Consider the following 23,393-nt stretch of genomic DNA (forward strand, 5'->3'; position numbering starts at 1 on the left):
AATCCACAAAGTTAACGTTCCTTTACGTATAATTGTTTCGTCTCTTGGGAGTCCGGTTTACAATGTAGCGCGCTTTATTCATGATATATTGGAACAGTCAGTTACGAAACCTTTCCCATATTAAAGATGGTTGGACTTTCGCGAATAAAATCAAGAACGTTAATATTGACGATAGTGAAATGTTGATTTCACTTGATGTTACGTCTTTATTACCAAACATTCCTAAAGAATTAGTTTTAAAATCCATTGAAAAACGCTGGACGGACATTTCATGCAACACAACTTTTAGTTTAGCACAATTTTTATATGCAATCGAAGTCTTATTAGAGTCAACAAGTTTTTGTTTCAATGATCAATTCTACGAACAGATACATGGTACTCCGATGGGATCCCCCCTCTCACCTATTTTAGCCGATTTAGTTATGGACGATCTTGAGACACATTGTTTAAGCTCCTTACAATTTGATATTTCAGTTTATTGCAGGTATGTTGATGATATTTTTGCGGTAGTACCGCGTACTGAAATTGACACTATTTTGACTACATTTAACAGTTATCATCACCGACTGCAATTTACGCATGAAATTGAAACAAATAACAGGATTAACTTTTTAGACACAATGGTTATTAGAAACGATGGGAAACTTATGACGAATTGGTATTGGAAACCCACCTCTTCTGGTAGATATTTAAATTATTATTCCAATCATCCGTTTAAATACAAAGTGAACACCATCAATAACTTAGTTGATCGCGCTATTTTGTTATCTGATGATCGTTTCCATAATGGGAACTTACATATTGTAAAAAGAATCTTGTCTAATAATTGCTTTCCTATGACGATCATCGAGCGTTATATCTATAAAAGAACATGTTTTTTAAAAAACTCTCATAACGTTGCTGACAAAGAGAATGATTTTGATATTTCTTCTTGTATTTTAATGCCGTATATTAAAAACTTACTAAGTGATATTATTGCGAGATCTATTAAGAAAACAGGCTTAAGTGTTATTTACACGATACCAAAAAAACTAGACAATGTAATTAAACGCGGAAAAGACAAATTGCCTAAAGCGGATATGACCGAGATTGTATATAAGATCGATTGCAACGACTGCGACGCTACATACATTGGACAAACTAAAAGACACCTAAATATACTCGGATAAAAAAACATAGGAATAACATAAAATTGCATAGTAGTAACCAGAACGTTATAAGCAAACATAGAAATGAATATTTACATGACTTTAAATGGACAACCTTTAATATTTTACATCAGGAAACACATACTAGGAAAAGAGAGATAGCCGAAATGTTTTATATAAGAAAATATAACAACACGATTAACCTACATAAAGACACAGAGAATTTAAATCCTATTTATGATAGAATAATTAAGGATGTTTAACTTAGTTCGTTCTTTACCATCTCTATGAAACGGTAGTTGACACATCATATGTATTTAGAGAAGTTTAACTTGTTGAAATTTTATTAAATGTTACGTAAGGTATGTTTAAATGATTTACTTTATACCAATCGTTAGTATCACTTGGTTTACGCTATACATCCATAAAATGATTTTCTTTTTGATATATTCGTATTATTATTTTTTATATAATTTTAGACTTGATAAGGACCTGAACCAAAGGTCGAAACGTAGTCTGTATTTTTATATGACATCAAATTAATAAAAATCAATTAAGCCAGTTGGGTCGTCTACAGTTATTCCTAATTTTATTCTTCACTGGCGATACAAAAATACTTGCTATATTTTATATCGTTTAAAATGAAAAAAGAAAATTTTTGGCACAAACTGGAGATTGATACGTTGATCCGTTCAGAAGTTATTTAGTATGAAAGTTCGAAAAAGGCCAATTTCAAAAAGTTATAACTACCACTTGGAAAATTCTAAAAAAAACGTTTGAGGTGTGAAAGTGTTCATCTTTTTAAGTTCTTTCCATAAAAAATTCAGATTTGATCTTAAAGGTTTTTTTTCAATTTGAGAATGAAATCCAAGTAAGATGTGAATTTAATAAGTTGCTTGAATTTCTTTTTTGTTATTGTATTTGAATGAGTTTTATTTGGATATTAGCAATAATAGCTGCTTATTTTATTAAATAATTTAACAAAAACAATAATTAATTAATTATTTATTGTTTTTGTTAAATTAATGTATTAAAAGAATTATTTAAGGTATTAATTTAGTGTATTAAATGTTTTTAGTTTTTCCGAATTGTTTTAATGAAACGTTTAAAGTGTATTTGAATAATTCTTATTTGAATATTAGCAATAATATCTGCTTATTTTATTAAATAATTGTAAATACATTTGCTAACTATATATCTACTTATTTGATAATTACAGTTTTGTCTGTAAGATATGAAATTAATAGCAAATTTCTGAAAGAAATATTTTGTGATAGCTTGCGTTTTATGTATCACGTAAAAGTAAAAAATGTCCACTTTCAATATTTAAAAAAAATGTTATGTTAAATAATGCACGTTTATAAAAATATCAACATGAGCAATCTTATTTTTGGATAAATAACCTTTATATCAATATTAACAAGAGGGGCGATAGTCAGTTTTCGCCGTTAGCACTTTGCGTTGTGTCACCCCTGAGCGCGCCAACTTTAGGCGGTCTGATTCGTTAACTATAAATGCTTAATTTAAAAACTATTATAGCCTCGATATTTTGGTATTAGGATTTTCGTCTTAAAATGATCTCAGGAATCTACCCTGAAGAGTTGATCCGGTCTTTACGGGACACCCTGTATATATGGAGCATTCCACGCCAAATCAGACTTTTTTCCCCGACCGTTTTTGATTTGCTTCATCTTTTTTTATGTTTTTGTATCCATTGAAAGTAGCTTCTATCAATTTTTTTAGATTTTTATCTTTATCGATTTCCGAGTTACACATTTTTTTTTTAAATTGATTTATTTATAACTTGAAGAAAAATAAAAATTTTGTCAATAATAAGGTGGTTATTTTTTAAAATGTATTTTTCGAAAAAAGTATTTAAAAAATTAAAAAAAGAAAATTTAATAGTGTTTTAGTCAATTTTAACCGAAATTATTTTTCTTCTCAATGAGACTCCTTCGATCTTTTTCAAAAATATGTATATCATTTTAGACTTAAAAACAAAATTTTTTAGCTAAAAGGGCTTGGCGAAAAGGGGATTAAAATATTTTCGATTTTTTAAAAAATTTTTTTTTAATTGTATTTTTGGTATTTTACACCATTCCGATTAAAAAAATAAGTATTAATAAAATTAACAGACACTTATTTTTTGAAGTTTTGAGGGTTTTAAGGGTGAGAAAAAAAAATTCAAATATTTTTAATTTTTTAAATATATTGGAATTTTCTTTTTTCCTGACCCTTTGATGCTTTAAGAGAAATGAGTGTCTATTAATTTTGTAAATACTTATTTTTTAAATCAGAGTGGTGTAAAATACCAAAAAAATACGATTTAAAAAAAAAAATTGAAAAATAGTCGGAATGGTTAAAAAATCAAAAATATTTCAATCCACTCTTCACCAATTTCACAGCTCAAAAATTTTGTTTTTAAGTCTAAAATGATATACATTTTTTTTTTAAATCGAAGAAGTTTATTGAGGAGAAAAAAATAATTTTGATTAAATGTGACTAAAACATTATTAAATTTTCTTTTCTTAATTTTTTCAATTTCTTTTTCGAAAAATACGTTCAAAGACAAAAAAAATAGCCATCTTATTAATGACAAAATTTTTATTTTTCTTCAAGTTATAAATATTTGAAATTTTCGGAAATTGTTAAAATCAATTTTTTTTTAAATGTGTAATTCGGAAATCGATAAAAATAAAAATCTAAAAAAATTCATAGAAGCTACTTTCAATGGATACAAAAACATAAAAAAATGAAGCAAATCAAAAATGGTCGGGGAAAAAAGTCGTTGATTTGGCGTGTGGAATGTATATATATATATATATATATATATATATATATATAATAATATATATATATATATATATAATATATATAAAATATTTTAGATAATATGTTATAATACTTTAAACTTGATTAATATTTTTAATAGTTATCAGCTGATTTCGAGCAAAAATATTAACCGAGTTTAAAGAATTATAACATATTATTTAAAACATTATTATTTTATTTTTTATAACATATTATTATTAAAAAATTTAATTAGCAAATTGACGTTTTAATCAACTGATTTCTGTAAAAAAAATATTAATCAAAGATAAGGTATAACATATTATTTACATTATATTTTAATTTTAATTTTTATAACGTTATTTTAAAAGAACCCCGCCATTTTCTTATTAACCCGAACAATCTCCGTGCCGATCGTCATCAAGCGATCCGCGCTCTCTCTCACACCGTTCTAAGATCGCCTTTTAGACTTGGCTGCAAAGCCTTAACTGGGATGCTCCCCTTGATGAGACGTCTGCTCGGCGATGGTTCAATTTCCAGGCTGAGCTTCCATTGCAAGTAGAGATCTACGAGTGAGCTTATGCCGTCGTTTATCTACGAACAATACAACATGAGGAGTGGACTACTAGTCTAATCGTCAAAAACCAAGATCGCTCCACTGAAACATATAACTTTACCTCGCCTCGAGCTTTGTGTAGCCGCGCTTCTCGTCAAACTTGCCTCTTACGTCCATACGACGCTCGGATTCTCGAAGGCCCCACTGCACTTATGGTCGCCCTGGGTTGGATCCAAGGACATCCGATACACATGATGTACATATGTCTCCAACCGCCGACATCCAGATCAGCGTTGACTTCGACTGCGGGAGGGAGGGTCCAGCCAGCCACAAGCCGCCTCATCTTCCTGGTGGTACCCTGTCGACAGCCGAACTGAAGGACGCGCGTCTCCTGTGAATCCGACGAGTGCAGGCTGAAACCTATAAGGATGAGTTAAAGGTGATTCAGCAGGGCCGCGCGCTAATAAAATCTAACTCACTTATTCGTTTGAGTTCCTTTTTACTTTTTAGATCGCCAGAAGCTCCTTTGAGTTGGTGGACGCTTAAAGCACGCCATCCTGTCCTACGATGAGCGTCATCCCATGATTCTGCCGGGCGAGTTGACATTCACCCGGCATTCGTCGAGACGTGTCATGGGCGAACGTTGCACGGCAGCGTTCAGCTGACTCTGGGGATGATCCGCCAACGCTACTGGATCTCTCGAAGACGAGCCGTCGTTAAATAGCGGATCCTTCGATGTGTGACATGTGCGCGGTAGCGGGCGGCGACACAGCAGCTGATTTTAGAGAGTAATATAATTTGAGATTTATTATTTATATAGTAAATGCATCAATATATTTTCTTAAAATCTATGCAAAAATATATTTACAAGTAATAAATTTCTGATTCAATATGTATACATTCTCATCATCCTTATTATACAAAAATTATACATATAAAAGAAGCTGATTATGAAAGAGCATTTGTTTCCTTACATTTTTTTATAATCATAGAAATAAAAATCATTCTGAAACATTAAAGATATAACAATAAGAATTACTATTAAGGCTCCTCCATAATAAATACAAATATAAGTGATAGGGCCTTAAGAGCCGAACGCGGATGTTGATGCGTATTCCAACGAAATTTAATTTTTTCGCTGGAATTAAATTAATTGTGCATAGGGCACGAATTTTACTACTTGGTATACTGCCAAGTCTTGTATGGAATAATCTCATACTTGAGATTTTTATTCTATACATCCCCTCTAACCCCCCTAAACCCCCCTAAAGAATTAAATGCGAGAGAAAAATATAGATCCGAAAGTCGCTGAATCGGGAATTAAAGATATAACATTAAAAATATAAAGGAGGATGGGTAAAATCATCGGATTTTGGCCCAAGCGATGGAACCTTTTTTATGCATGTTTTCTTATATTTTTGGATCTGCTGAATTCAAATCAAACGTTATTTTCAAGGTACACCAATGGGAAAATATTGAAAATCGCATTTAAATTGCAGATCTGCTCTTAGCATGACCCAAGTTCAATGAAGTGAACGTGGCGGCTATCTCATCTCGTGTGTGTGTGTGTGTGTTAAAAGTCAAGCATTACAAAAAATATTGTATGTGGCATGTGCGGAAGACAACGAATTACGTCGCGCGTGAAGTTGTCGCATTCGCCTCAGCTTATGATACAGATACATTCACACTCGTACTCGTGCCTTCGGCTTGTGCTACAACTTCACGCGCGACGTAATTCATTGTTTTCCACACTTGCCACGCAAGATACTATTGGGATATTTCAGAAAAAAATTAGTTTTATTCTCACATTTAGACTGACTTACAGTCAAATTCGGCTCTATTAAAAAAAAAAAATTATTTTTATTAGAGCGCTTAGATTTATCTATTTATATTTTCCGGCAATAATTACTCTGGCGCGATGTTATAATATATTTCTTCATTTTTTTATTGATTGGAATGGATAAGATTGTAACATTTGTGGCGTGAGCTTAGCTAAAAAAGCAAGATCATCATATCGTCATGTAAGTGATAATATGTCTGAATACGTAATATGTTACAGAAAATCTCATCGTGACCAAACTCAAGCTGTTCAAATCACAATTCCAAATAAGTACGACGAAGGGTCATGCTAAGAGGAGATTTAAATGCGATTTTCAATATTTTCCCATCGGTGCACCTTGAAAATAACGTTTGATTTGAATTCAACACATCCAAAAATATAAGAAAACATGCATAAAAAAGGTTCCATCGCTTGGGCCAAAATCCAGTGATTTTACCCATCCTCCTTAGATAATTATGAAAAAATTAGAAACTTTAAATAAGACAGAATTAGTTGATGAAAAGATTGAGGAATATGTTTCAGAAAAATAGTAATAATGTATTTGACGAAAACAATTTCAAAACGCAGATTTTTAATAAATGTGCAGGCCTCATATCTAAATATTATAACAATTTAGATATATCATCACAAAAAATAACTGAAATAATTCACATTACATTTGATTGGATTCTAAATGTTAGAAAAAAATTAGAAAATAATTATTTAGATGCTGGAAGAGTAAAACATATTTTATATACACAATCTTTTCATGATTTCTCTTCTGAAAATTATCAGCTTAAGTACTTTATTCAATATGAATCACTTATACTTCTTAAAAGTTATACTGTTCGTGAAAAGCTTGCATTAAGAGGCAAGTTTGGTAAAAAAACTCTTGATTTTATAAAAAAAAATATTTAATGTGTTCCAATTTTCAAAGTTTTAAAACATTTTTTGAATTTACCTTTTGAACCTTATATTTTCACTGACACTGAATGAAGTATATGCAAACAATATATCAATAAAGTATATCAAATAAAAAAGAAATAATTTCCAATGTTATTCAAATCCAGTTTTGGAAAAATAACAAAGTCTTATGGTAATAAGATAGTTCTTCTTCACTTTATCTTTATATTATGATGAAACAAACAATGTGTTGAACAATCATTGAGAAAAATGCAAAGCTTTTTATTTAAATATATTATTTTGCCATCACAATACTCATCTAAATTGAAAAATATTTTTCTTTTTTCTCTATTTAATAGCAAAATTTAAAATTTTTTTTAAATGAAATATTATGGTAATTATGTAGAATAGGGCCTTTTCCAAATTTTGATGTGGGTGGACCTTGCTTCACGTGAAAAGTTGCAAACCCATGTGAAATTTCGTAAATATAGACCTCGTTTCGCGCTGAAAGCATGGAGTGATGGGGGTGGAAACTCGCTTCGCGTAAACAGTTGCGCAAACTTATGTGGAATTTTCCAAATATACACCTTGTTTCGATGTTAAAAAAAAAATTGTTCAGGACTTTTCGACTTATTTTTTGGTAAGGAATAACGCTATGTACTTAGTGGGCGGTCTTTAAGTGACTCCCTGTATATGATATATATGTGATACAGCTTTTATGTTAAATGTATTATTTTCTAACTAGAATAATTCAATGTTGTTTCAGACATTAGAAACAATGATTAACATGTGCATGCATAAATAATAAATATGAATTAAATTCATTAAAATATAAAATTAATTTTAAGACCGATATTCATAGTCCGGTCTGATAAAGAATATCAAAATAAAATCTTTCATTGATTCCATAGCATCTTAAAAATAAACCTGAAATGATAAAGTTTATTTTAGGTTTATTGTAAGATGCTATGTAGTCAACAAGAAATTCTTTTATCATTACAGAAAAAAGCTATAGCTGGATAAAGTAGTCAAAAGTTCCCCCGCGCAAAATGACTTGAAAGTATTTGTGCAATACTTCTAAACAAAAAAAATGTTTTTTAGCGCAGTTTATAACTCTCCATCTCCTACCTTTTCTACATAGTAAAAAAAAACATGTCTTTTAAATTTAAATTTTCTTGTGTTTTATGTTTATGAATACTTGATATAAAAAATATGTTAACAAGAAAAAATGTTTCTTCTTTATAAAAAATTTTTTTTAAATTGATTTATTGAATTGTTTGAATTTAAAAAATTCCTAAAATTAGAAAATGCGATTTTTACAGGGTTTTTATAGAGGACGCCTTGAAAAAAATTCTCCAATATTCCTCTCATAAATTGATCATTTACGCAATTTATTCAGAAAGAATTTTCTGATTGGTGCAACAAAAAATTAAAAACCATATTTTTACGCTATTTTTTATATGCATATAAATCTAAATTTATGCATTAAATCTAGTTATGAATAGTTATTAATATAACTATTTATTAATATAACTATCTATTTTAATGCTTACATTATAAACTTTTTATCGCTTATATTTATTAAAACATATTTCAATAAGTTTGTAAAATAATTTAAAATATTTATGTTATATATATATTAAAATATTTATATTTAACTAGATTAAATGTATAAGTTTAGATTTATATGTATTTTATGTGAATAATAGCGTTATGTAAAAATAGTTTTTAAAATGATTAAAAATAGTTATAAAAATAGTCTTTAATTTTTTTAATATTTTGCACTAATCGAAAAATTCTGAATAAATTGCATAAATTATCATTTTTTTGAAAGAAATATTCGAGAATTTTTTCAAGGCGCCAGCTCTATAAGAATCTTGTAAAAATCACATTTTTTAATTTTAGAAATTTTTTAAAATTTAAACAATTAAAACAATTCAAAAAAAATTTTTTTTAAACAAATAACATTTTTTCTTATTAACATATCTTTTATATCAAGAATTCTTACTTATAAAATGTATATCAAGAATAAGCATAAACACGTTAAAAAAATTAAATTAAAAAGAACATGTTTTTGCTATGTAGGAAAGAGAAGGGATGAAGGATTATGAACCGTTAAAAAACTTTTCTTTTTAGTTTAGAAGTATTGTGCAAATACTTTTAAATTTAAATCATTTCGCACGGGGGCACTTTTTACCATCTTATCCGGTTACAGACTTTAATGCCCGATTCCTCCAACATGGTTCAAAATTTAAACCGAATTTAAATGACATTTTGCGTTCCACCAAGTTTTTAGTGAAAGTTTAACTCAGTTGAACGGCGTTTATCGTAAACGCCAATTTTTGACCGGTTAACGAGTTTGAACGGCGTTTAAGCAGAAGACTTACAATTAAATATGGCAGTGCTGAAAAAATATGACAACTGCAACTGTTTAAGAGTTATGATTTTCTGTAATTAATTCTTTTAGAAAGAGATATATTTATATGATATACAATATGTGATATAGCTTTTATGTTAAATATATTATTTTCTAACTAGAATAATTCAATGTTGTTTCAGACATTAGAAACAATGATTAACATGTGCACGCATAAATAATAAATATGAATTAAATTCATTAAAATATAAAAATTAATTTTAAGACCGATATTCATAGTCCGGTCTGATAAAGAATTTCATATCATAATAAAATCTTTCATTGATTCCATAGCATTTTAAAAATAAACTTGAAATGATAAAGTTTATTTTAGGTTCATTGTAAGATGCTATGTAGTCAATAAGAAATTCTTTTACCATCACAGATAAAAGCTATAGCCGGATAAGATAGTAAAAAGTTCCCCCGCGCAAAATGACTTAAAAGTATTTGTGCAATACTTCTATACAAAAAAAATGTTTTTTAGCGCAGTTTATAACTTTCCATCTTTCCATCGCAGGATAACGCAGGTAACGGCTCCTTAAGCACAGACTTCTATATATTATCTAGACTGCTGAATTGCTATAGTTTAGTACAGGTTGCATTGAAGTCAGTAAATAACAATACGCCATCTTTGAAAGTACCTCACGTACATATATCCTGTCAATGTATAAGTGATCGATAATGTACATGAAGCGATGTGTAAGTGATACATGACATTTTGTAAAATATATTTTCGCAAAATGCTATAATGCGTGTCATTTCAATTGGCTTCATTCGCGCAAAGCCTGTATTAGCAGTCTAGATAATATATAGAAGTCTGTGTCCTTAAATAGTACATTAGGGAATATAGTATAGTAGGGCAGTATATTGAGTGTATAAAAAGAAAAAAATATCGATCTCTTTAGATAAACAATGAAAGTTTTTTTACACCAGTCGTTAAAAGAAAAGACAAAAAAAAGAAAGGGAGAGAGAGAGAGAGAGAGAAAGAGAGAAAAGAAGAAGAAAATAGAGGAGGGAGAAAGAGGAAGCAGACTAATAAAGCGAAGATGTATCATAAATAAATAAATAAATATAGGTAAATAAATAGATAAATAAATAAATAAACAGATAAATTTATTATTAATAAGTAGATAAATATAATATTATATGTATGTATATATAATATTGTAACGATCGCTTTTCGCGAGCTCGGAATAACTCGGTCGGGATCAGGACTCATAAAAAGGGTGAGACAACGAATGTAGTTCTTATCAGCTTAATATCTGATACAATCCCCATAGGGGATTCAGAATATTAAACTGATTTTTGGAACCGGGCGGGTGACCGGAGCTTGCTCCGACTCTACCGCGGGTCGGCCTGGCATTGCAGTACCGTCAGGAACGGCCTAATGAGTTAACCTAAAAGTAATTAACATTATTGTGGTGGCTCATTAGCGGTGGACACCCGTAGTGCACTCCGGCTCCCGAAAATCAGTGTCAGCGGGTAGTGTCGTGCGAGGAGAGCCGAAGGCCGGGATTGATTTTATTGATTGACCGTTGCGTCGTGAGTGTGTGTTCGCGTTCTCTTTTTACCCGGCCGCGAAGTGATCAACGAGTGTCGCGACCGCGGGTGCCCTGGGAGTCCGTGTGCCACGTGGACGTGCGGTGCATTTGGGGTTAGGGAGCGCGGGTGCGGCGTGCGTCCGTGTGTAGAGTGTCGCGTTCCGACGGATCGCCGCGGACGCGTGGTTCCGCGGTCCGTCGGCGCGTGGTTCGCGAGCTGAGGATCGGGTGTTCCGTTGCACGTCGCCCCCGCGTTCCACGTGTGATCCGCGTGTGTGTGTCGTGTGCCGACGGCACGTGTCGGGAGTATCGCGCGGTCCGTCGGCACGTGGTGCACCGACCGCGCGTCCTGTAATCGTGCAATAATCGTGCAATAGCCTCGCATACATCCGGCGACAACCAAGAGAGGTTAGGGGCGCGTGGGTGCGGTTCGCGAATGCACCGTGCGTCCAACTAATTAATTTACTCAAACCGCCCGACTAACCTCTGCCGAGTCAAATTTATATTTTTTTTGTTTCTATTTATTTATTTATCTGTGCGTTCGCTTTGCCCGCATGCGTTTGCGTGACTCGGCGGATCTGTCGGGCGGAATATTAAAGCCTGATACACCGGGTTAAGGCCTGATCCACAGGTCATCGCGGCATGGCACACGGGCAGAATCCCCAGGAGGTTGTCCTCGATTACCCGGTAGCGGGGAAGATTAAATGTCCCCGGTGCTGGCTAAGCGAGGACAGCGCAATTAAATCACGAGGCGAGTTCTGCGACCCGGCGCATCTCGCTAAACATCTAAAGAAATGCCACCCGGGGGACACCCTGCAATATAAATGCGCGACGTGCGAGTTCCGGGGCACCGGGGCCTACCTCTAAAATCGGTAAAGGCGCATTTTGACAGGACGCATGCAGGGGCTCCCTCGGGTGGCGCGCTGGGTCGCGGAGCGAGCGGCACCCGTCGGAAAAATATTAAAGTCGATGTGGTTTCAGGTGCGAGGAGCCGGACATCGGACGCGGCCCCGCCGCCGACTTCAGCATCCGGAGAGTCGTCGCGGACCCGAGTGTCCTCGCGGCAGCCCAGGCTGCACTTCACGGCCCCTGTCACCTCCACATCGCCACCACCTACAGCGGAGGCCCCCTCCTATGCGGCCGTCACAACAGCGAACTCGGCGACGCGGAGAACGTCGCCGGCAACGACCACCACGTCGAGGGCGGCCGCCTCCCGAAGGCCGCAACCAACGGCGGAACGTGCCGCGCCGAGTGGAGCGACGGCCGTCGCTCCTGGCGCCGGGGTGCGTCCGCCGACCACAACATCCGGTGGCAGGCTGTCATCAGGTAAGCGTAGCGTCCGCAGCAGCAGCCCGCCTACCGCGTCCAGAGGGGCACGCGCGCTTCCCCTCGCATCATCCAGAGGGGCGGTGCCGAAGAGGACCACGGCTCCCTCCGTGACCCCGCCATTTGCCACTGGTGCGGCGGGGTCGTCCAGGAGTCGGAGGTCGAGCAGCGTGCCTCTCGAGAAAAGCGGCGCGTCAAGACCGGCGCGCTTGCCTCCCCGTCCGTCGCCGATCAGCGACGATTCGCCTCCCTTCGGCGGCGGCGGAGGCACACGGAGAAGGACCTCATCAATCGACATCCGAGCGGGTCCTTCCACCAGGAGCAGATCTCGGGCGTCCAGCGTGCCGGTCGAGAAGAGCGACGTGGAAGCGAGGCGGGTTACGAGATCCATGCGGAAAGACGCACCGCGGGGGTCGCACGTGCCAGCCGCGTCGTCCAGGAAGACGACGCGCGCGACACGACCGACCACCTCTGCCGGCCCCGCGGTGCGCAATCTGGACGCTGCGCTTTCGGCGTCGCGAGGCTCGGGGGGGGGGGGGCGCGGGGACCGATGAGGTCGTCGCCCCTGCAGCGTGGGAACACGCCCCCCCCGGGGGCCCCTGGCTCGCCGTGTATACTATGCGGCAGCCCTGCGGGGGTCCCCCTCATGACCACGCCACCGGCATTGCCCGCGACGTCGATGCCTGCCACCCTGACGACGGCGACGGTGACGACGACGACGTGCGGGTCCCCCGTCATGTCGACGGGGGTCCCCGCAAGGAGACGGAGCACTCCGCTCCGTTCTCCGAACCTCCCGACGATCGTGGAGGTACCGTCGCCGTGCATGCGGGCGCGCCCCGAGGAGGAGAGGACCCCCACGACATCCGGGGAGATGGGGCGGCGGTATCCGGCGGCAGCGGCGCTGGATTCGGAGGAGGACGAGGGGGCTTCGCGGGATGGGCCGTGGAGGGTGAGCTTATGGGAGAAGGGCGAGGCGTCGGATCGGCGACGACTCCTCGGATGAGGATAGTCCGGCGGCGGCGGGGCCGCGGGTGGTGCCCGGTCCCCCGCCAAAAACGCCGGCGAATATTGTAAGACCATGCTCGGTGGTTTTGCAAAAAACTTTAGTAAAATCGATTTCAGGTGTTCGAGTCGCGGGAGCTGCACCGCGGAGGGACGACGCGGAGGGACGACGCGGAGGGACGACGCGGAGGGAGCCTCGGGTGGCGGCAGCGGTAACAACGGAGCTGGACATCCGGGTGCTCGCGGAGATGCCCGCGGGGTGTGCCGACGGCGGGGAGCGGCGCCTGCGACCGGCTGCACCGGAGCGAGCGGGACGTCACCGCCGGAGTCCATTGTGCGCGGAGGCGGGGTGCACCGCCGAGGTGGAGGTCCGCGGCGTGTCGGGGTGGCGCCTGGCCGGCCGTCCGACGATCGACCGGCGCCTGCGGCTGCCGCGAGGCAGCGCAGGCGGGCACGGTTGGTCGCCCGTGACGAGCTGGTTGGGCGGGCCGACACCGTCGCCTCGATTGCGGACCTGGAGGAGTTCGCGGCCTCGGTCGCGAACTTCCTCGGGGAGGATGCAGCGAGAGTGACCGACGGCGATGCGCTCGACGCCCGCGACCGCCCTGGTCGGTCGCGAGAGGCGCGAGCGCGGCGCGGCGAGGGGGTTTGCCCGGCGCGGGGGGACGCCAGCGGAAGCGGGGGGCCGGCGCGGGCCGGTCCCTCGCAGTCAGGAGAAGGACGCGGGGACCGGGTGCGTGAAGCCACCCGCATACAGGCGCTGTACAGGACGAACCGACGCAAGGCGGTCCGAGAGGTGCTATCTGGACCTGCCGACTTCTGCCAGGTGCCGAGTCGACAGGTCCAGGAGTACTTCGAACGACTGTACCGCGGAGGGGAGGATCTGGCGCCGCCGCGGAGGTGGAGCGCGCTGACCCCTCGAGCCAGGAGGAGGAGGATGCTGCGTTCCTGATGGATCCGTTCACGGAGCGAGAGGTGGATCGTCGGCTCCGGCGCATGACGAACTCTGCGCCGGGGCCTGACGGTATCGCCTACCGTGACCTCCGTGCGGCGGATCCCGGGGCGCGGCTCCTCACCTCCGTATTCAACACCTGTTATAGGCTCGAGACAGTCCCGGCGTCCTGGAAGACCTCCAACACAGTTCTCCTGTTTAAAAAAGGGGATCGGGAGTCCCTGGAGAACTGGCGTCCTCTCGCGCTGGGGGACACGACCCCCAAGCTATTCGCCGCGCTCGTCGCCGACCGTTTGACCGGCTGGGCGGTCAGAAATCGTAAATTGTGTCCGGCACAGAAGGGATTCCTGCGGGACGAGGGGTGCTACGAGCACAACTTTGTCCTGCAGGAGATCCTGACTGATGCGCGGAGAACTCGGCGGCAGGCGGTCGTCGCGTGGCTGGATCTTTCCAACGCGTTTGGCTCGATCCCGCACGCGGCGGTCCGCCGCGCTCTCGTTCGCTCCGGGGCGCCGGGGGGCATTCGGAGTATATGGGACTCCATGTACGACGGGTGCTCCACGCGGGTGCGGACCGCCGGGGGTTACACCGCGCCTGTCTCGATTCGCTCGGGAGTTCGGCAGTGTCCGCTGAGCCCAATTATATTCGATCTCGCCATCGACCCGGTGTTGCGCGCAGTCGCCGATGTCGATGCGGGATACGATATATTGGGCTTACGCCGCAATATTTTGGCGTACGCGGACGACCTGGCGATCGTTGCCGATTCCCCTGAGGGAATGCGGCGGCTCCTGGCCGCCGCGGAGGGTGCGGCTTCGTCGGTGGGGTTGCGGTTCAACCCTGCCAAATGTGCCACCCTGCACATTGGTGCGGGGGCGGGCGGCAGGGTCCTACCGACGGAGTTCGCCATCCAGGGACAGCCCGTTCATCACCTGGCGAACGGCGAGCCGTACCACCATCTTGGCGTGCCGACCGGCTTCGCGGTTGACGCGACGCCGTTCCGGACCATCGGTGGCCTCCTCGAGGATCTTCGGGCGGTGGACCGATCCCTCCTCGCCCCGTGGCAGAAGGTGGAGACCGCGGCCTCTAACATCCTGCCGCGGATGGACTTCTTGCTGCGGGGAGCGGCCATGGAGAAGCGTCCGCTAAAGACCGCGGACCTGCAGATACGCAGGACGGCCAAGGCCTGGCTCAATCTCCCGCAGAGAACAAGCGCGGAGATAGTCTACCTCCCTCCCAGCCGGGGGGGCTGTGGACTGCTCCCGCTGGCCGACCTCGCGGACGTCCTGTCCGTCGCGCATGCCTTCCGTATGCTTACGGCTGGCTGCGAGACGGTCAGGGGGCTCGCGTGGGCGTCTCTGAGGGGGGTTGTAGCCAGGCGCATCGGCCAACCACCTAGCAACGTGGATGTCGCGGCTTTCCTCTCGGGCTCGCTCGAGGGGAGGCTACGCGACGGAGGAGAGCGCTCTCTGTGGTCGAGGGCTCGGAACGCTGCCCGGAGGCAGTCCGACAGGTTGTCGCTCCGTTGGGAATGGTGTGCGCCGACCGAGGAGCTGGTCCTGGTGTGCCGAGAATCCAGGGGCGCGACGGTGATGATACCGCCTGGGGCCCGTGCTCAGGTGGTGACCCGTTTGCGCTCTGCTGTGGCGGCGTGGTACGAGACCACCCTCCTCCGCAAGCCTGACCAGGGGAAGGTGTTCGAGGTGTCATCGCGTGCCGGGGTGAGCAATCACTTCGTCCGCGGTGGCAGCTTCACCCGCTTCGCTGATTGGAGGTTTATCCACCGGGCACGTCTGGACGTCCTCCCGCTAAACGGCGCTCGCCGTTGGGGGGAGGGCGACCGGAGGTGTCGGCGATGCGGGGGAGCAGCCGAGACCCTTCCCCATGTGCTGGGGCACTGCGGGGTTCACGCCGCCGCGATACAGCAGAGGCACGATGCCGTCCTGCACCGCCTCTGGAGGGTTTGCCGCTTGCCGGGGGATAAGCGGGTCAACCGGCGTGTCGAGGGCGGGGAACTTGGGGAGCTACGGCCTGACCTTGTCGTTAGGCACGAGCCCTCCAAGAGTGTCGTCATATGCGACGTCACGGTCCCCTTCGAAAATCGGCTGGAGGCTTTCTATGAGGCTAGGGTGAGGAAGGTCGAAAAGTACTCACCTCTAGCGGAGGAGCTCCAGCGGAGGGGATACCGGGTCGTCGTGACGGCCTTCGTCGTCGGCGCGCTCGGCTCATGGGATCCGATCAATGAGGCGGTGCTCCGAGAACTGCGCGTGACTAACGCGTACGCCTCGTTGATGCGCCGCCTCATTGTATCGGATACTATTCGCTGGTCAAGGGACATATACGTGGAGCACGTGTCCGGCGTGCGCCAGTATGCTGCTCCCTCCCGTTCCTCCGCGAATGGGGTTCTCGCGACTCCGCCGCGAGCGATTCGCCGGCGTTGGCCCGTCGGCTGATGGTCGTGACGCTCCGCGTGAATTATAGGAGAATGAATGTCGCGTGTCTTGCCCACATGGTATGTCTGTTTGCGCCTATTTATTTTTATTTATTTTGCGACTATGTATGCCTGCCTGCGCTTATTTTTTTATTTTATTCATTACTTGTATGTGCGCCTATTTATTTTTTTTTTACTTATTTTGTGCTTATTTATTTTTATTTATTTATATATTGTGCGTGCGATCGTTGATGTGCATGAGTGTGTTTGTTTGAATGTGTGTGGGCTCCGTGTATGAATGACAAGAGTGAATTTCGCGTGACATTTTTCTTTTTTTAATTACTCGCCGCGTGTCCGCCCTCGGATCTGTTTTATTTGCTTGCGTAGACCGGGGGCGGATGTATTGCATGCGTTGTTGGAGGATCGGCGCCCTGGTCAGTCAGCCGGGGCGACGATTTTTTATTTTCTTTTAACTCATGAGATTGGGGGGGCCTAGGCCCCCTCAAAGCTCTATTGCATGGTGCCCAGTGGCGGGGGGGGGGCTATTGTCCCCCGCCAATGAAATTATTTCTGCACGCGGCTTTAAAGCCGACATATTGTATTGCACCCTGGGGGGGCTTGCCCCTCCGGGGAACATTATTTGGTTATAACATATGTAGTTTATTAATCTATGTGTCCGTATTTACAAGTGTGCGTGTGGGTGTGTGTGTGTAACGCTTGTCGTTAAAGCTCCGGATATTATGCGGGTCTTTAAATCGCCTCGGAGTGTTGATTGACACGTACGCCGGTGTGTGTGTGTGTGGGTGTGCGATCGCGGGATGGTCGTGTTTACGTCGCCCGCTAGACGCGGGGTCGGGGCGGCGCGAGGGGCGCTCGGTGTTGTCGCGTCGCGAGTCGGCGTGGGTAGAAAAACGCGTCAGCTGAGAGCGGCCGCTCTCTTCGATATATCGAAGAGAGCGCAATCGAACGGCGCGCGTAGCAGTCGGCCGCTTTGTCGGCAGGATTACGTACGGGGACCGTGATTTATAAATTGACGCGACGGTTCGGCGTGTCACGGCCGTCCGTATGGGGTGCGGAGGGGGGAACGCACTGACGGTCGAGATACCTCGACAAAGGCGGCGGAGCTCCACCCGCTGACGTCAGCGCGCGTTTTGCGGGGCGCGGTCGGAACCCCGGACTCCCGAGAATATCTCGGGGGAGACAGAGGACACTCTACCTCGAAGTCGGAGAACGGTGGAAGCGGAAGCCGGAAGTTCGGAGCACGGAGATTATCTCCGCAGAGGCAGCGTACTCGTCTACCTCGGTCTCTTATTCCGGGCGGAAGGATTCTCCGACGGCGGAGTCGGAACGGTATCTGAGAGAGCTCTTATCGCGAGCTCTCTTTTTATATGGATCGAGTAACGGGATCGGAGGCTGGATCGAAGGAGAGGGAGTGGGGGTGATAATACTCGGTTTATTACGGCGCGCGTCGGGCGTTTTCGGTGAACCGTGTTTAACGGTTTGAGTAATTAAATGTGGCGCTCGGCGCCTGCTGCCCTGCCCGGCCGGTGTTCGCCGGGCGCAGCCTTCCGACGGGTGGACGGTCGGGAACGATGCGGGGGCGTCGTTACAATATTTCTAATAATATGTCAATATTTTATGTGACATTATTAAAGGCACAATGACAGATATAAAAATGGAATTATCAATTGAAATTGGTCAATATCACGAAGCAATGATAAGGTAAATTAATTTTTAATTTTATCTTCTTTCAACATTCTTATACGGAAATTGCAAGATTAAATGAAATAGAAAAATCTATATGAAAATAATTTTAAAATTTTCTTGAAAAATTACTTTTTTAAGAGAAGTTTGATAAATATAGTAATTATATATTTCAAATCAAAATTTTAATATAAAATGGATTTGTAAATATATAACTCAAAGAATAATAAATTGAATGATTGAATTAAAATATAAAAACAATCGTTACGGCTCTACTAACATTTAATAATTAGTTAAGTCTCAGAAAATGTTGGCAATGAGAGCCCGGGTGCAGTTATTAAAGCACATATTTATTTTCATGAAGTCTTAAAATTTTAATGTAAGAAAAGTGTACATAAATGATGATAGTGATTACATATTGTATAATGATAGCGAACGTTTCGGCCCTTTTTTTTAGTCTTCTTCAGCGCATACAATAAATAAAGGTTTGACAATTAAACGAATACATTAGTTAGTGATGTTCAAGACGTGCGAGACTGTTTCACTCCATATTATGTTCGGCTAGAAATCTTGTAAGATCGACGTTTATTCTTCACTAAGTTGGAAAACCCGGAAAATGATAATGAGAAATCTGTTTATGTCATAGCATATATATGTAGGTCTCATTATTGTATAGCGTCGTAATTTAAAAAAACAGAAGTATGGAGTTAAAGTTAAAGAACAGTAGAACGATCGAGTTGAACTATGTGTCTTATGTTTTTCAAGACGAAATTATGACTAGTAACACCCGGACACTCGGGCTCTCATTGCCAACTCTTTCTGAGACTTAACTAATTATCAAAGAATAATACTTTTTTTTCTTAGTTTTATTCGTATAGAACTTATCACAATTAGTTAAATATACTTTTATATTTTATAGAATATTAACAGAAAGATGCTTCAGTTTTAGAAAAACTTTAAGATTTAGAAAACAAAATGTATTCTTATATCTTATAATAATAAATTAAATAAAATGATCGGTTGTGGCTCATTGACTGATAGGACGTATAAATTAGAGGTCCATATTCTAAATTTTGATATGCAAAATTATCTTCTTATGGATATTAATAAAGGAAACAAAATTGAAATAATAGGCACTGTACAAAGTATAGTTAAGAACAAATTTTCACTTATATATTACTTTTCAAATACATACATATATATGTATATGCATACTCAATTTCAGTATTTGTATATGTATATACTACGCAAAACAATTAGCGCTTTAAACCTTACAAAATTTGATGATTTTTAAGAAGCCATATCTCGGGTTAGAGAGGTCTTAGAACAATGTTTCTGGGCGCATTTTAACGGGTGAAGCCTCAACTTTAAAGTGGGTAATGTAGCATTATTCGTCTTATCGAACTGTTTTTCGTGTGGGCTTAAAATCAGATGGCAAAAAAACTCTGGAAATTTCTTGACTTTGTAGTTGTCCATGGAAAAAGCAGGGATGGAACCATAAATGCCACCACATTGGCTTTGAAGTAGGAACCCTTCCCTTTAAAATGCCGCAAGAAACATTGCTCTATCATGCCTAGGAGCCGAGTTATCACATTTCAAAGTCACCCCTGCATTTTGCAAGGTTTTTAACAATACCGCCGGCATTCGCGTTATCCAATGTGCACCATGGGAAGGTTGCTCGGTCGGATTTTGCACATCATGTGTATGGTGTATGTGTACGTCAATGTTAAGTGTGTGCGTGATGCGTGTGTATATGTGTGTCAGCAGAGATAAGGACCCCACGGTTCGTCACAAAATATGTAGTTAAGAAACAACTACATCTACTCTGTGGTTCAATTGCTTATTTTCAAAGAAAGCAATTGGGTCATTGAGTCCAGTGGTGCTGCCAGATAGAGCGGCGCAGTTCACCGCTTTTTGTGTGAGCCATATTCCTCCATTTGACACCATTTCCATTCCTCCATTTGACACCATATGACTCCATTTCCACATCACGTTTCGACCAGTTCGAACCAGTTCTGGATGATAACGGCTGCGTATAAGCGACGCGCCTATACTCTATCCAAGGAGAGAACGACCAACGATCGGACGTAAACTCGTTCGCTTTGCGCAGGTTTTCGCCCACAATTGCAGATTGTCACTTGCCAATGACGGTAACATATATGGTATCAGGCCTTCGAAGCTTACGCGCACATGTACTGCGCAGAGCGTACTGCGTAACAAATGTACATACGTGGTGACGCGTGCTACCGGAACCATCTTTTTGACATCATCGGACTGCCGGTATAGAATATTGCGTAATTATAATTTTTTAATTTTTTAAACTGACAAAGAGATAATCCGAGGTCCGAGCGTGCCCGAGCGTATATTTATATACATATATGTGTATGTATATATATATATAATTTTTATATACATAATTATATTTAAAAGCGCATTAAATTTTTTTATAAATACAATTTTTTGTAAATAAAATTCTTTAAATTTGTTAGAGAATTTGAAAAAGAAGAAAATGATGAGACTAACATGGAATTCCATAATTTAAATGACTTATTAATCACGGATGAAATAAAAGATTTAGACGCAGAAGATTTCATTACTCTTCTGCCACACCATAAGTGTGTTAGTCACACGCTTAATCTTATTGCAGCCAAAGATTCTGAAAAAGCTTTGAATAATAATGCTTTATATAAAAAAAAATACAGGCTAACATTTGCAAAATTATTTAAATTATGGAATAAACAAAATCAGTCCACGCAAGTGGCAGATAAAATAAAAGAAATTTGTGGCGTTTATTTAAAAACCCCCGTTGTTACTAGGGAAAAAGATATTTTATTACTATTTTTCATTTATCTACATTTATTTTAATTTAATAAATATCTTAATATTTTTTTGAATATACATATATTATTCTCACACATACGCATTATGTATTATATAAAAACAAAACTTATTTATTTATTTGTTGTTATAATAGATGGAATTCAACTTTTGATTCCGCATATCAACTAGTCACTCTTTTGAAAGACAGCTCAGAGAAAATAAACCAATGTTTGGATTATTGTAACTTACAGAGATTGACAAATAACGAAATAAAATTTTTAGATGAGTATTGTCAGGTAAATTACATGCACATATATAATATAACAAAATTGAAACATATAAATTGTATGTATAAACGATAAAAAAAATGCATTTCTTCATATTTTCTTGGATTCTTAGGTAATGGAACCTTTGGCAAAGGCATTGGACATCTTACAAAGCGAAGTGGGGATGTGTATGGGATATGTGTCAAAAGCGATAACGCGATGAAGGGAGATCACCTTTGTGATATGTAATTAAACAATCCGTTAATCATGAAGAGGGGAAGAAATGATTAGACGAAATATAATAAGGACTGCTGCCACTTCAAATCATAGTACGTAATTTGCAAGCGCACAGATACATCGGTCGAAAAAAAGTATAGCGGGTGCAAGTGCTCTATAGAACGTGATTTTAAAAAGTGTGGAAAAATAGAAAACATCGAGCAGACTGAACGCGACCTGTTGGAGCGGTCCCATCAAATCGCCACCTTGGGCGAGTATTTTGAATGGGCGCTGCGCTGCGAGGAATTTATCAAACTGCTCGAAGAAAACAGCCGTGTCAAGCGTCCGCGACTCTCCATTGGATATAGACAATCTTTGGTTGCTAGAATCGCGCGACTCGAGGGTGCAAAAACTCGATTGCAGAGACAGTTTATATCCAGTGGTGGTAATTACAGTGGTGACAATAACGCGGGAAGACTCGTTTGGCGAGAAATCGATACCGCGTTTGAAAATCGTATACTGACCGGTGCGGTGATTAACGCAGACCATATCGAACCGCGACAATTTTTGGAAGATGCTAGTAGCGTAGTACTCGAGCAAGTGCAAGACGTTATAAAAATACACAACAGTGTAAAAGTAAACTGTGTTCAACGGTGAGTTTGTGACAGGTGATAAGCGCGCCAACAAAAGTATTAACACAAGAAATTATGAACTTTTTCGCACGTCCGATTTACGCGAGTGGTATGAGCGGCACGTCATCGAAACCACATTGACGTCTCTCGAAGAGTTTCAGGAACGTGATAGCGGATGGGCATTGTCACGAATCCTCGATCTTACGGTCAACGTCAACAAGTGCAATCTTATGCGTGCGGGATGCCATATTAAATTACCGCGAGAAATTATGGCGAAGAGAGCGGTAATTAATGTGCGATCAACGGATAATGCGTGTTTCGCATGGTCAGTGGTGGCCGCTCTGTACCCCGCTGAAAGAAATGTGGAACGGGAATTTTCATATCCGCACTATACGACGGTGTTAAATTTACAAAACATTGAGTTTCCGATGGCGTTGAATCAAATAAAAAAGTTTGAACATATAAACAATATCTCAATCAACGTCTACTGTTAACGGTTGGATGGTTGTTTCCGTTAATTAACTGTTTAAGAGAGTGCCGGTTTTCGAAAGGCAACGAGTTGTATTCGATCCACTCTCCGTCGCGTATGAAGGATGGGAAAAGTCACTCTGTTCAATTCGGGATCACAGTTTTCTTTATTACACAAATCCGCGTTTTACAATAATCTCTCTGGACAATGTCGCGGATAGCGACGAAAGCGATCGAGACGATTTATAACGATGGCGCGTATAATCGACGAAAGTGATCGCGGCGATTTCTCGATTATCACGCGTCTATCTTTCTCCAAATTCGAGGGCTCACTGATCGGCCGGGTAAGTCGGCCGGGCGTACATGCTACGTGAGATCGACCTGGCGAGCGGTAATTGGCTAGTGA

At 41.6% G+C, this 23,393-nt stretch overlaps 1 protein-coding gene and 1 pseudogene across 1 annotated transcript; both read left to right on the forward strand.

Moving 5' to 3' along the window:
- The first annotated feature begins 10,804 nt into the window (after window positions 1-10,804).
- LOC145939194 (U2 spliceosomal RNA) lies at window positions 10,805-11,025 on the forward strand (annotated as a pseudogene).
- Window positions 11,026-18,541: 7,516 nt separating this feature from the next.
- LOC145938658 (uncharacterized) lies at window positions 18,542-21,894 on the forward strand. Its single transcript, XM_083042426.1, has 4 exons — window positions 18,542-18,603; window positions 21,075-21,395; window positions 21,554-21,701; window positions 21,805-21,894. Exons 1-4 carry the CDS (start codon window positions 18,542-18,544, stop codon window positions 21,892-21,894), a joined length of 621 nt encoding a protein of 206 aa, XP_082898552.1.
- Window positions 21,895-23,393: the final 1,499 nt, after the last annotated feature.

Source organism: Prenolepis imparis, unplaced genomic scaffold (assembly GCF_030444845.1).
Source record: "Prenolepis imparis isolate NDT839.2.m4 unplaced genomic scaffold, iyPreImpa1.0 SCAF_7, whole genome shotgun sequence".
Lineage (NCBI taxonomy): Eukaryota > Metazoa > Arthropoda > Insecta > Hymenoptera > Formicidae > Prenolepis > Prenolepis imparis.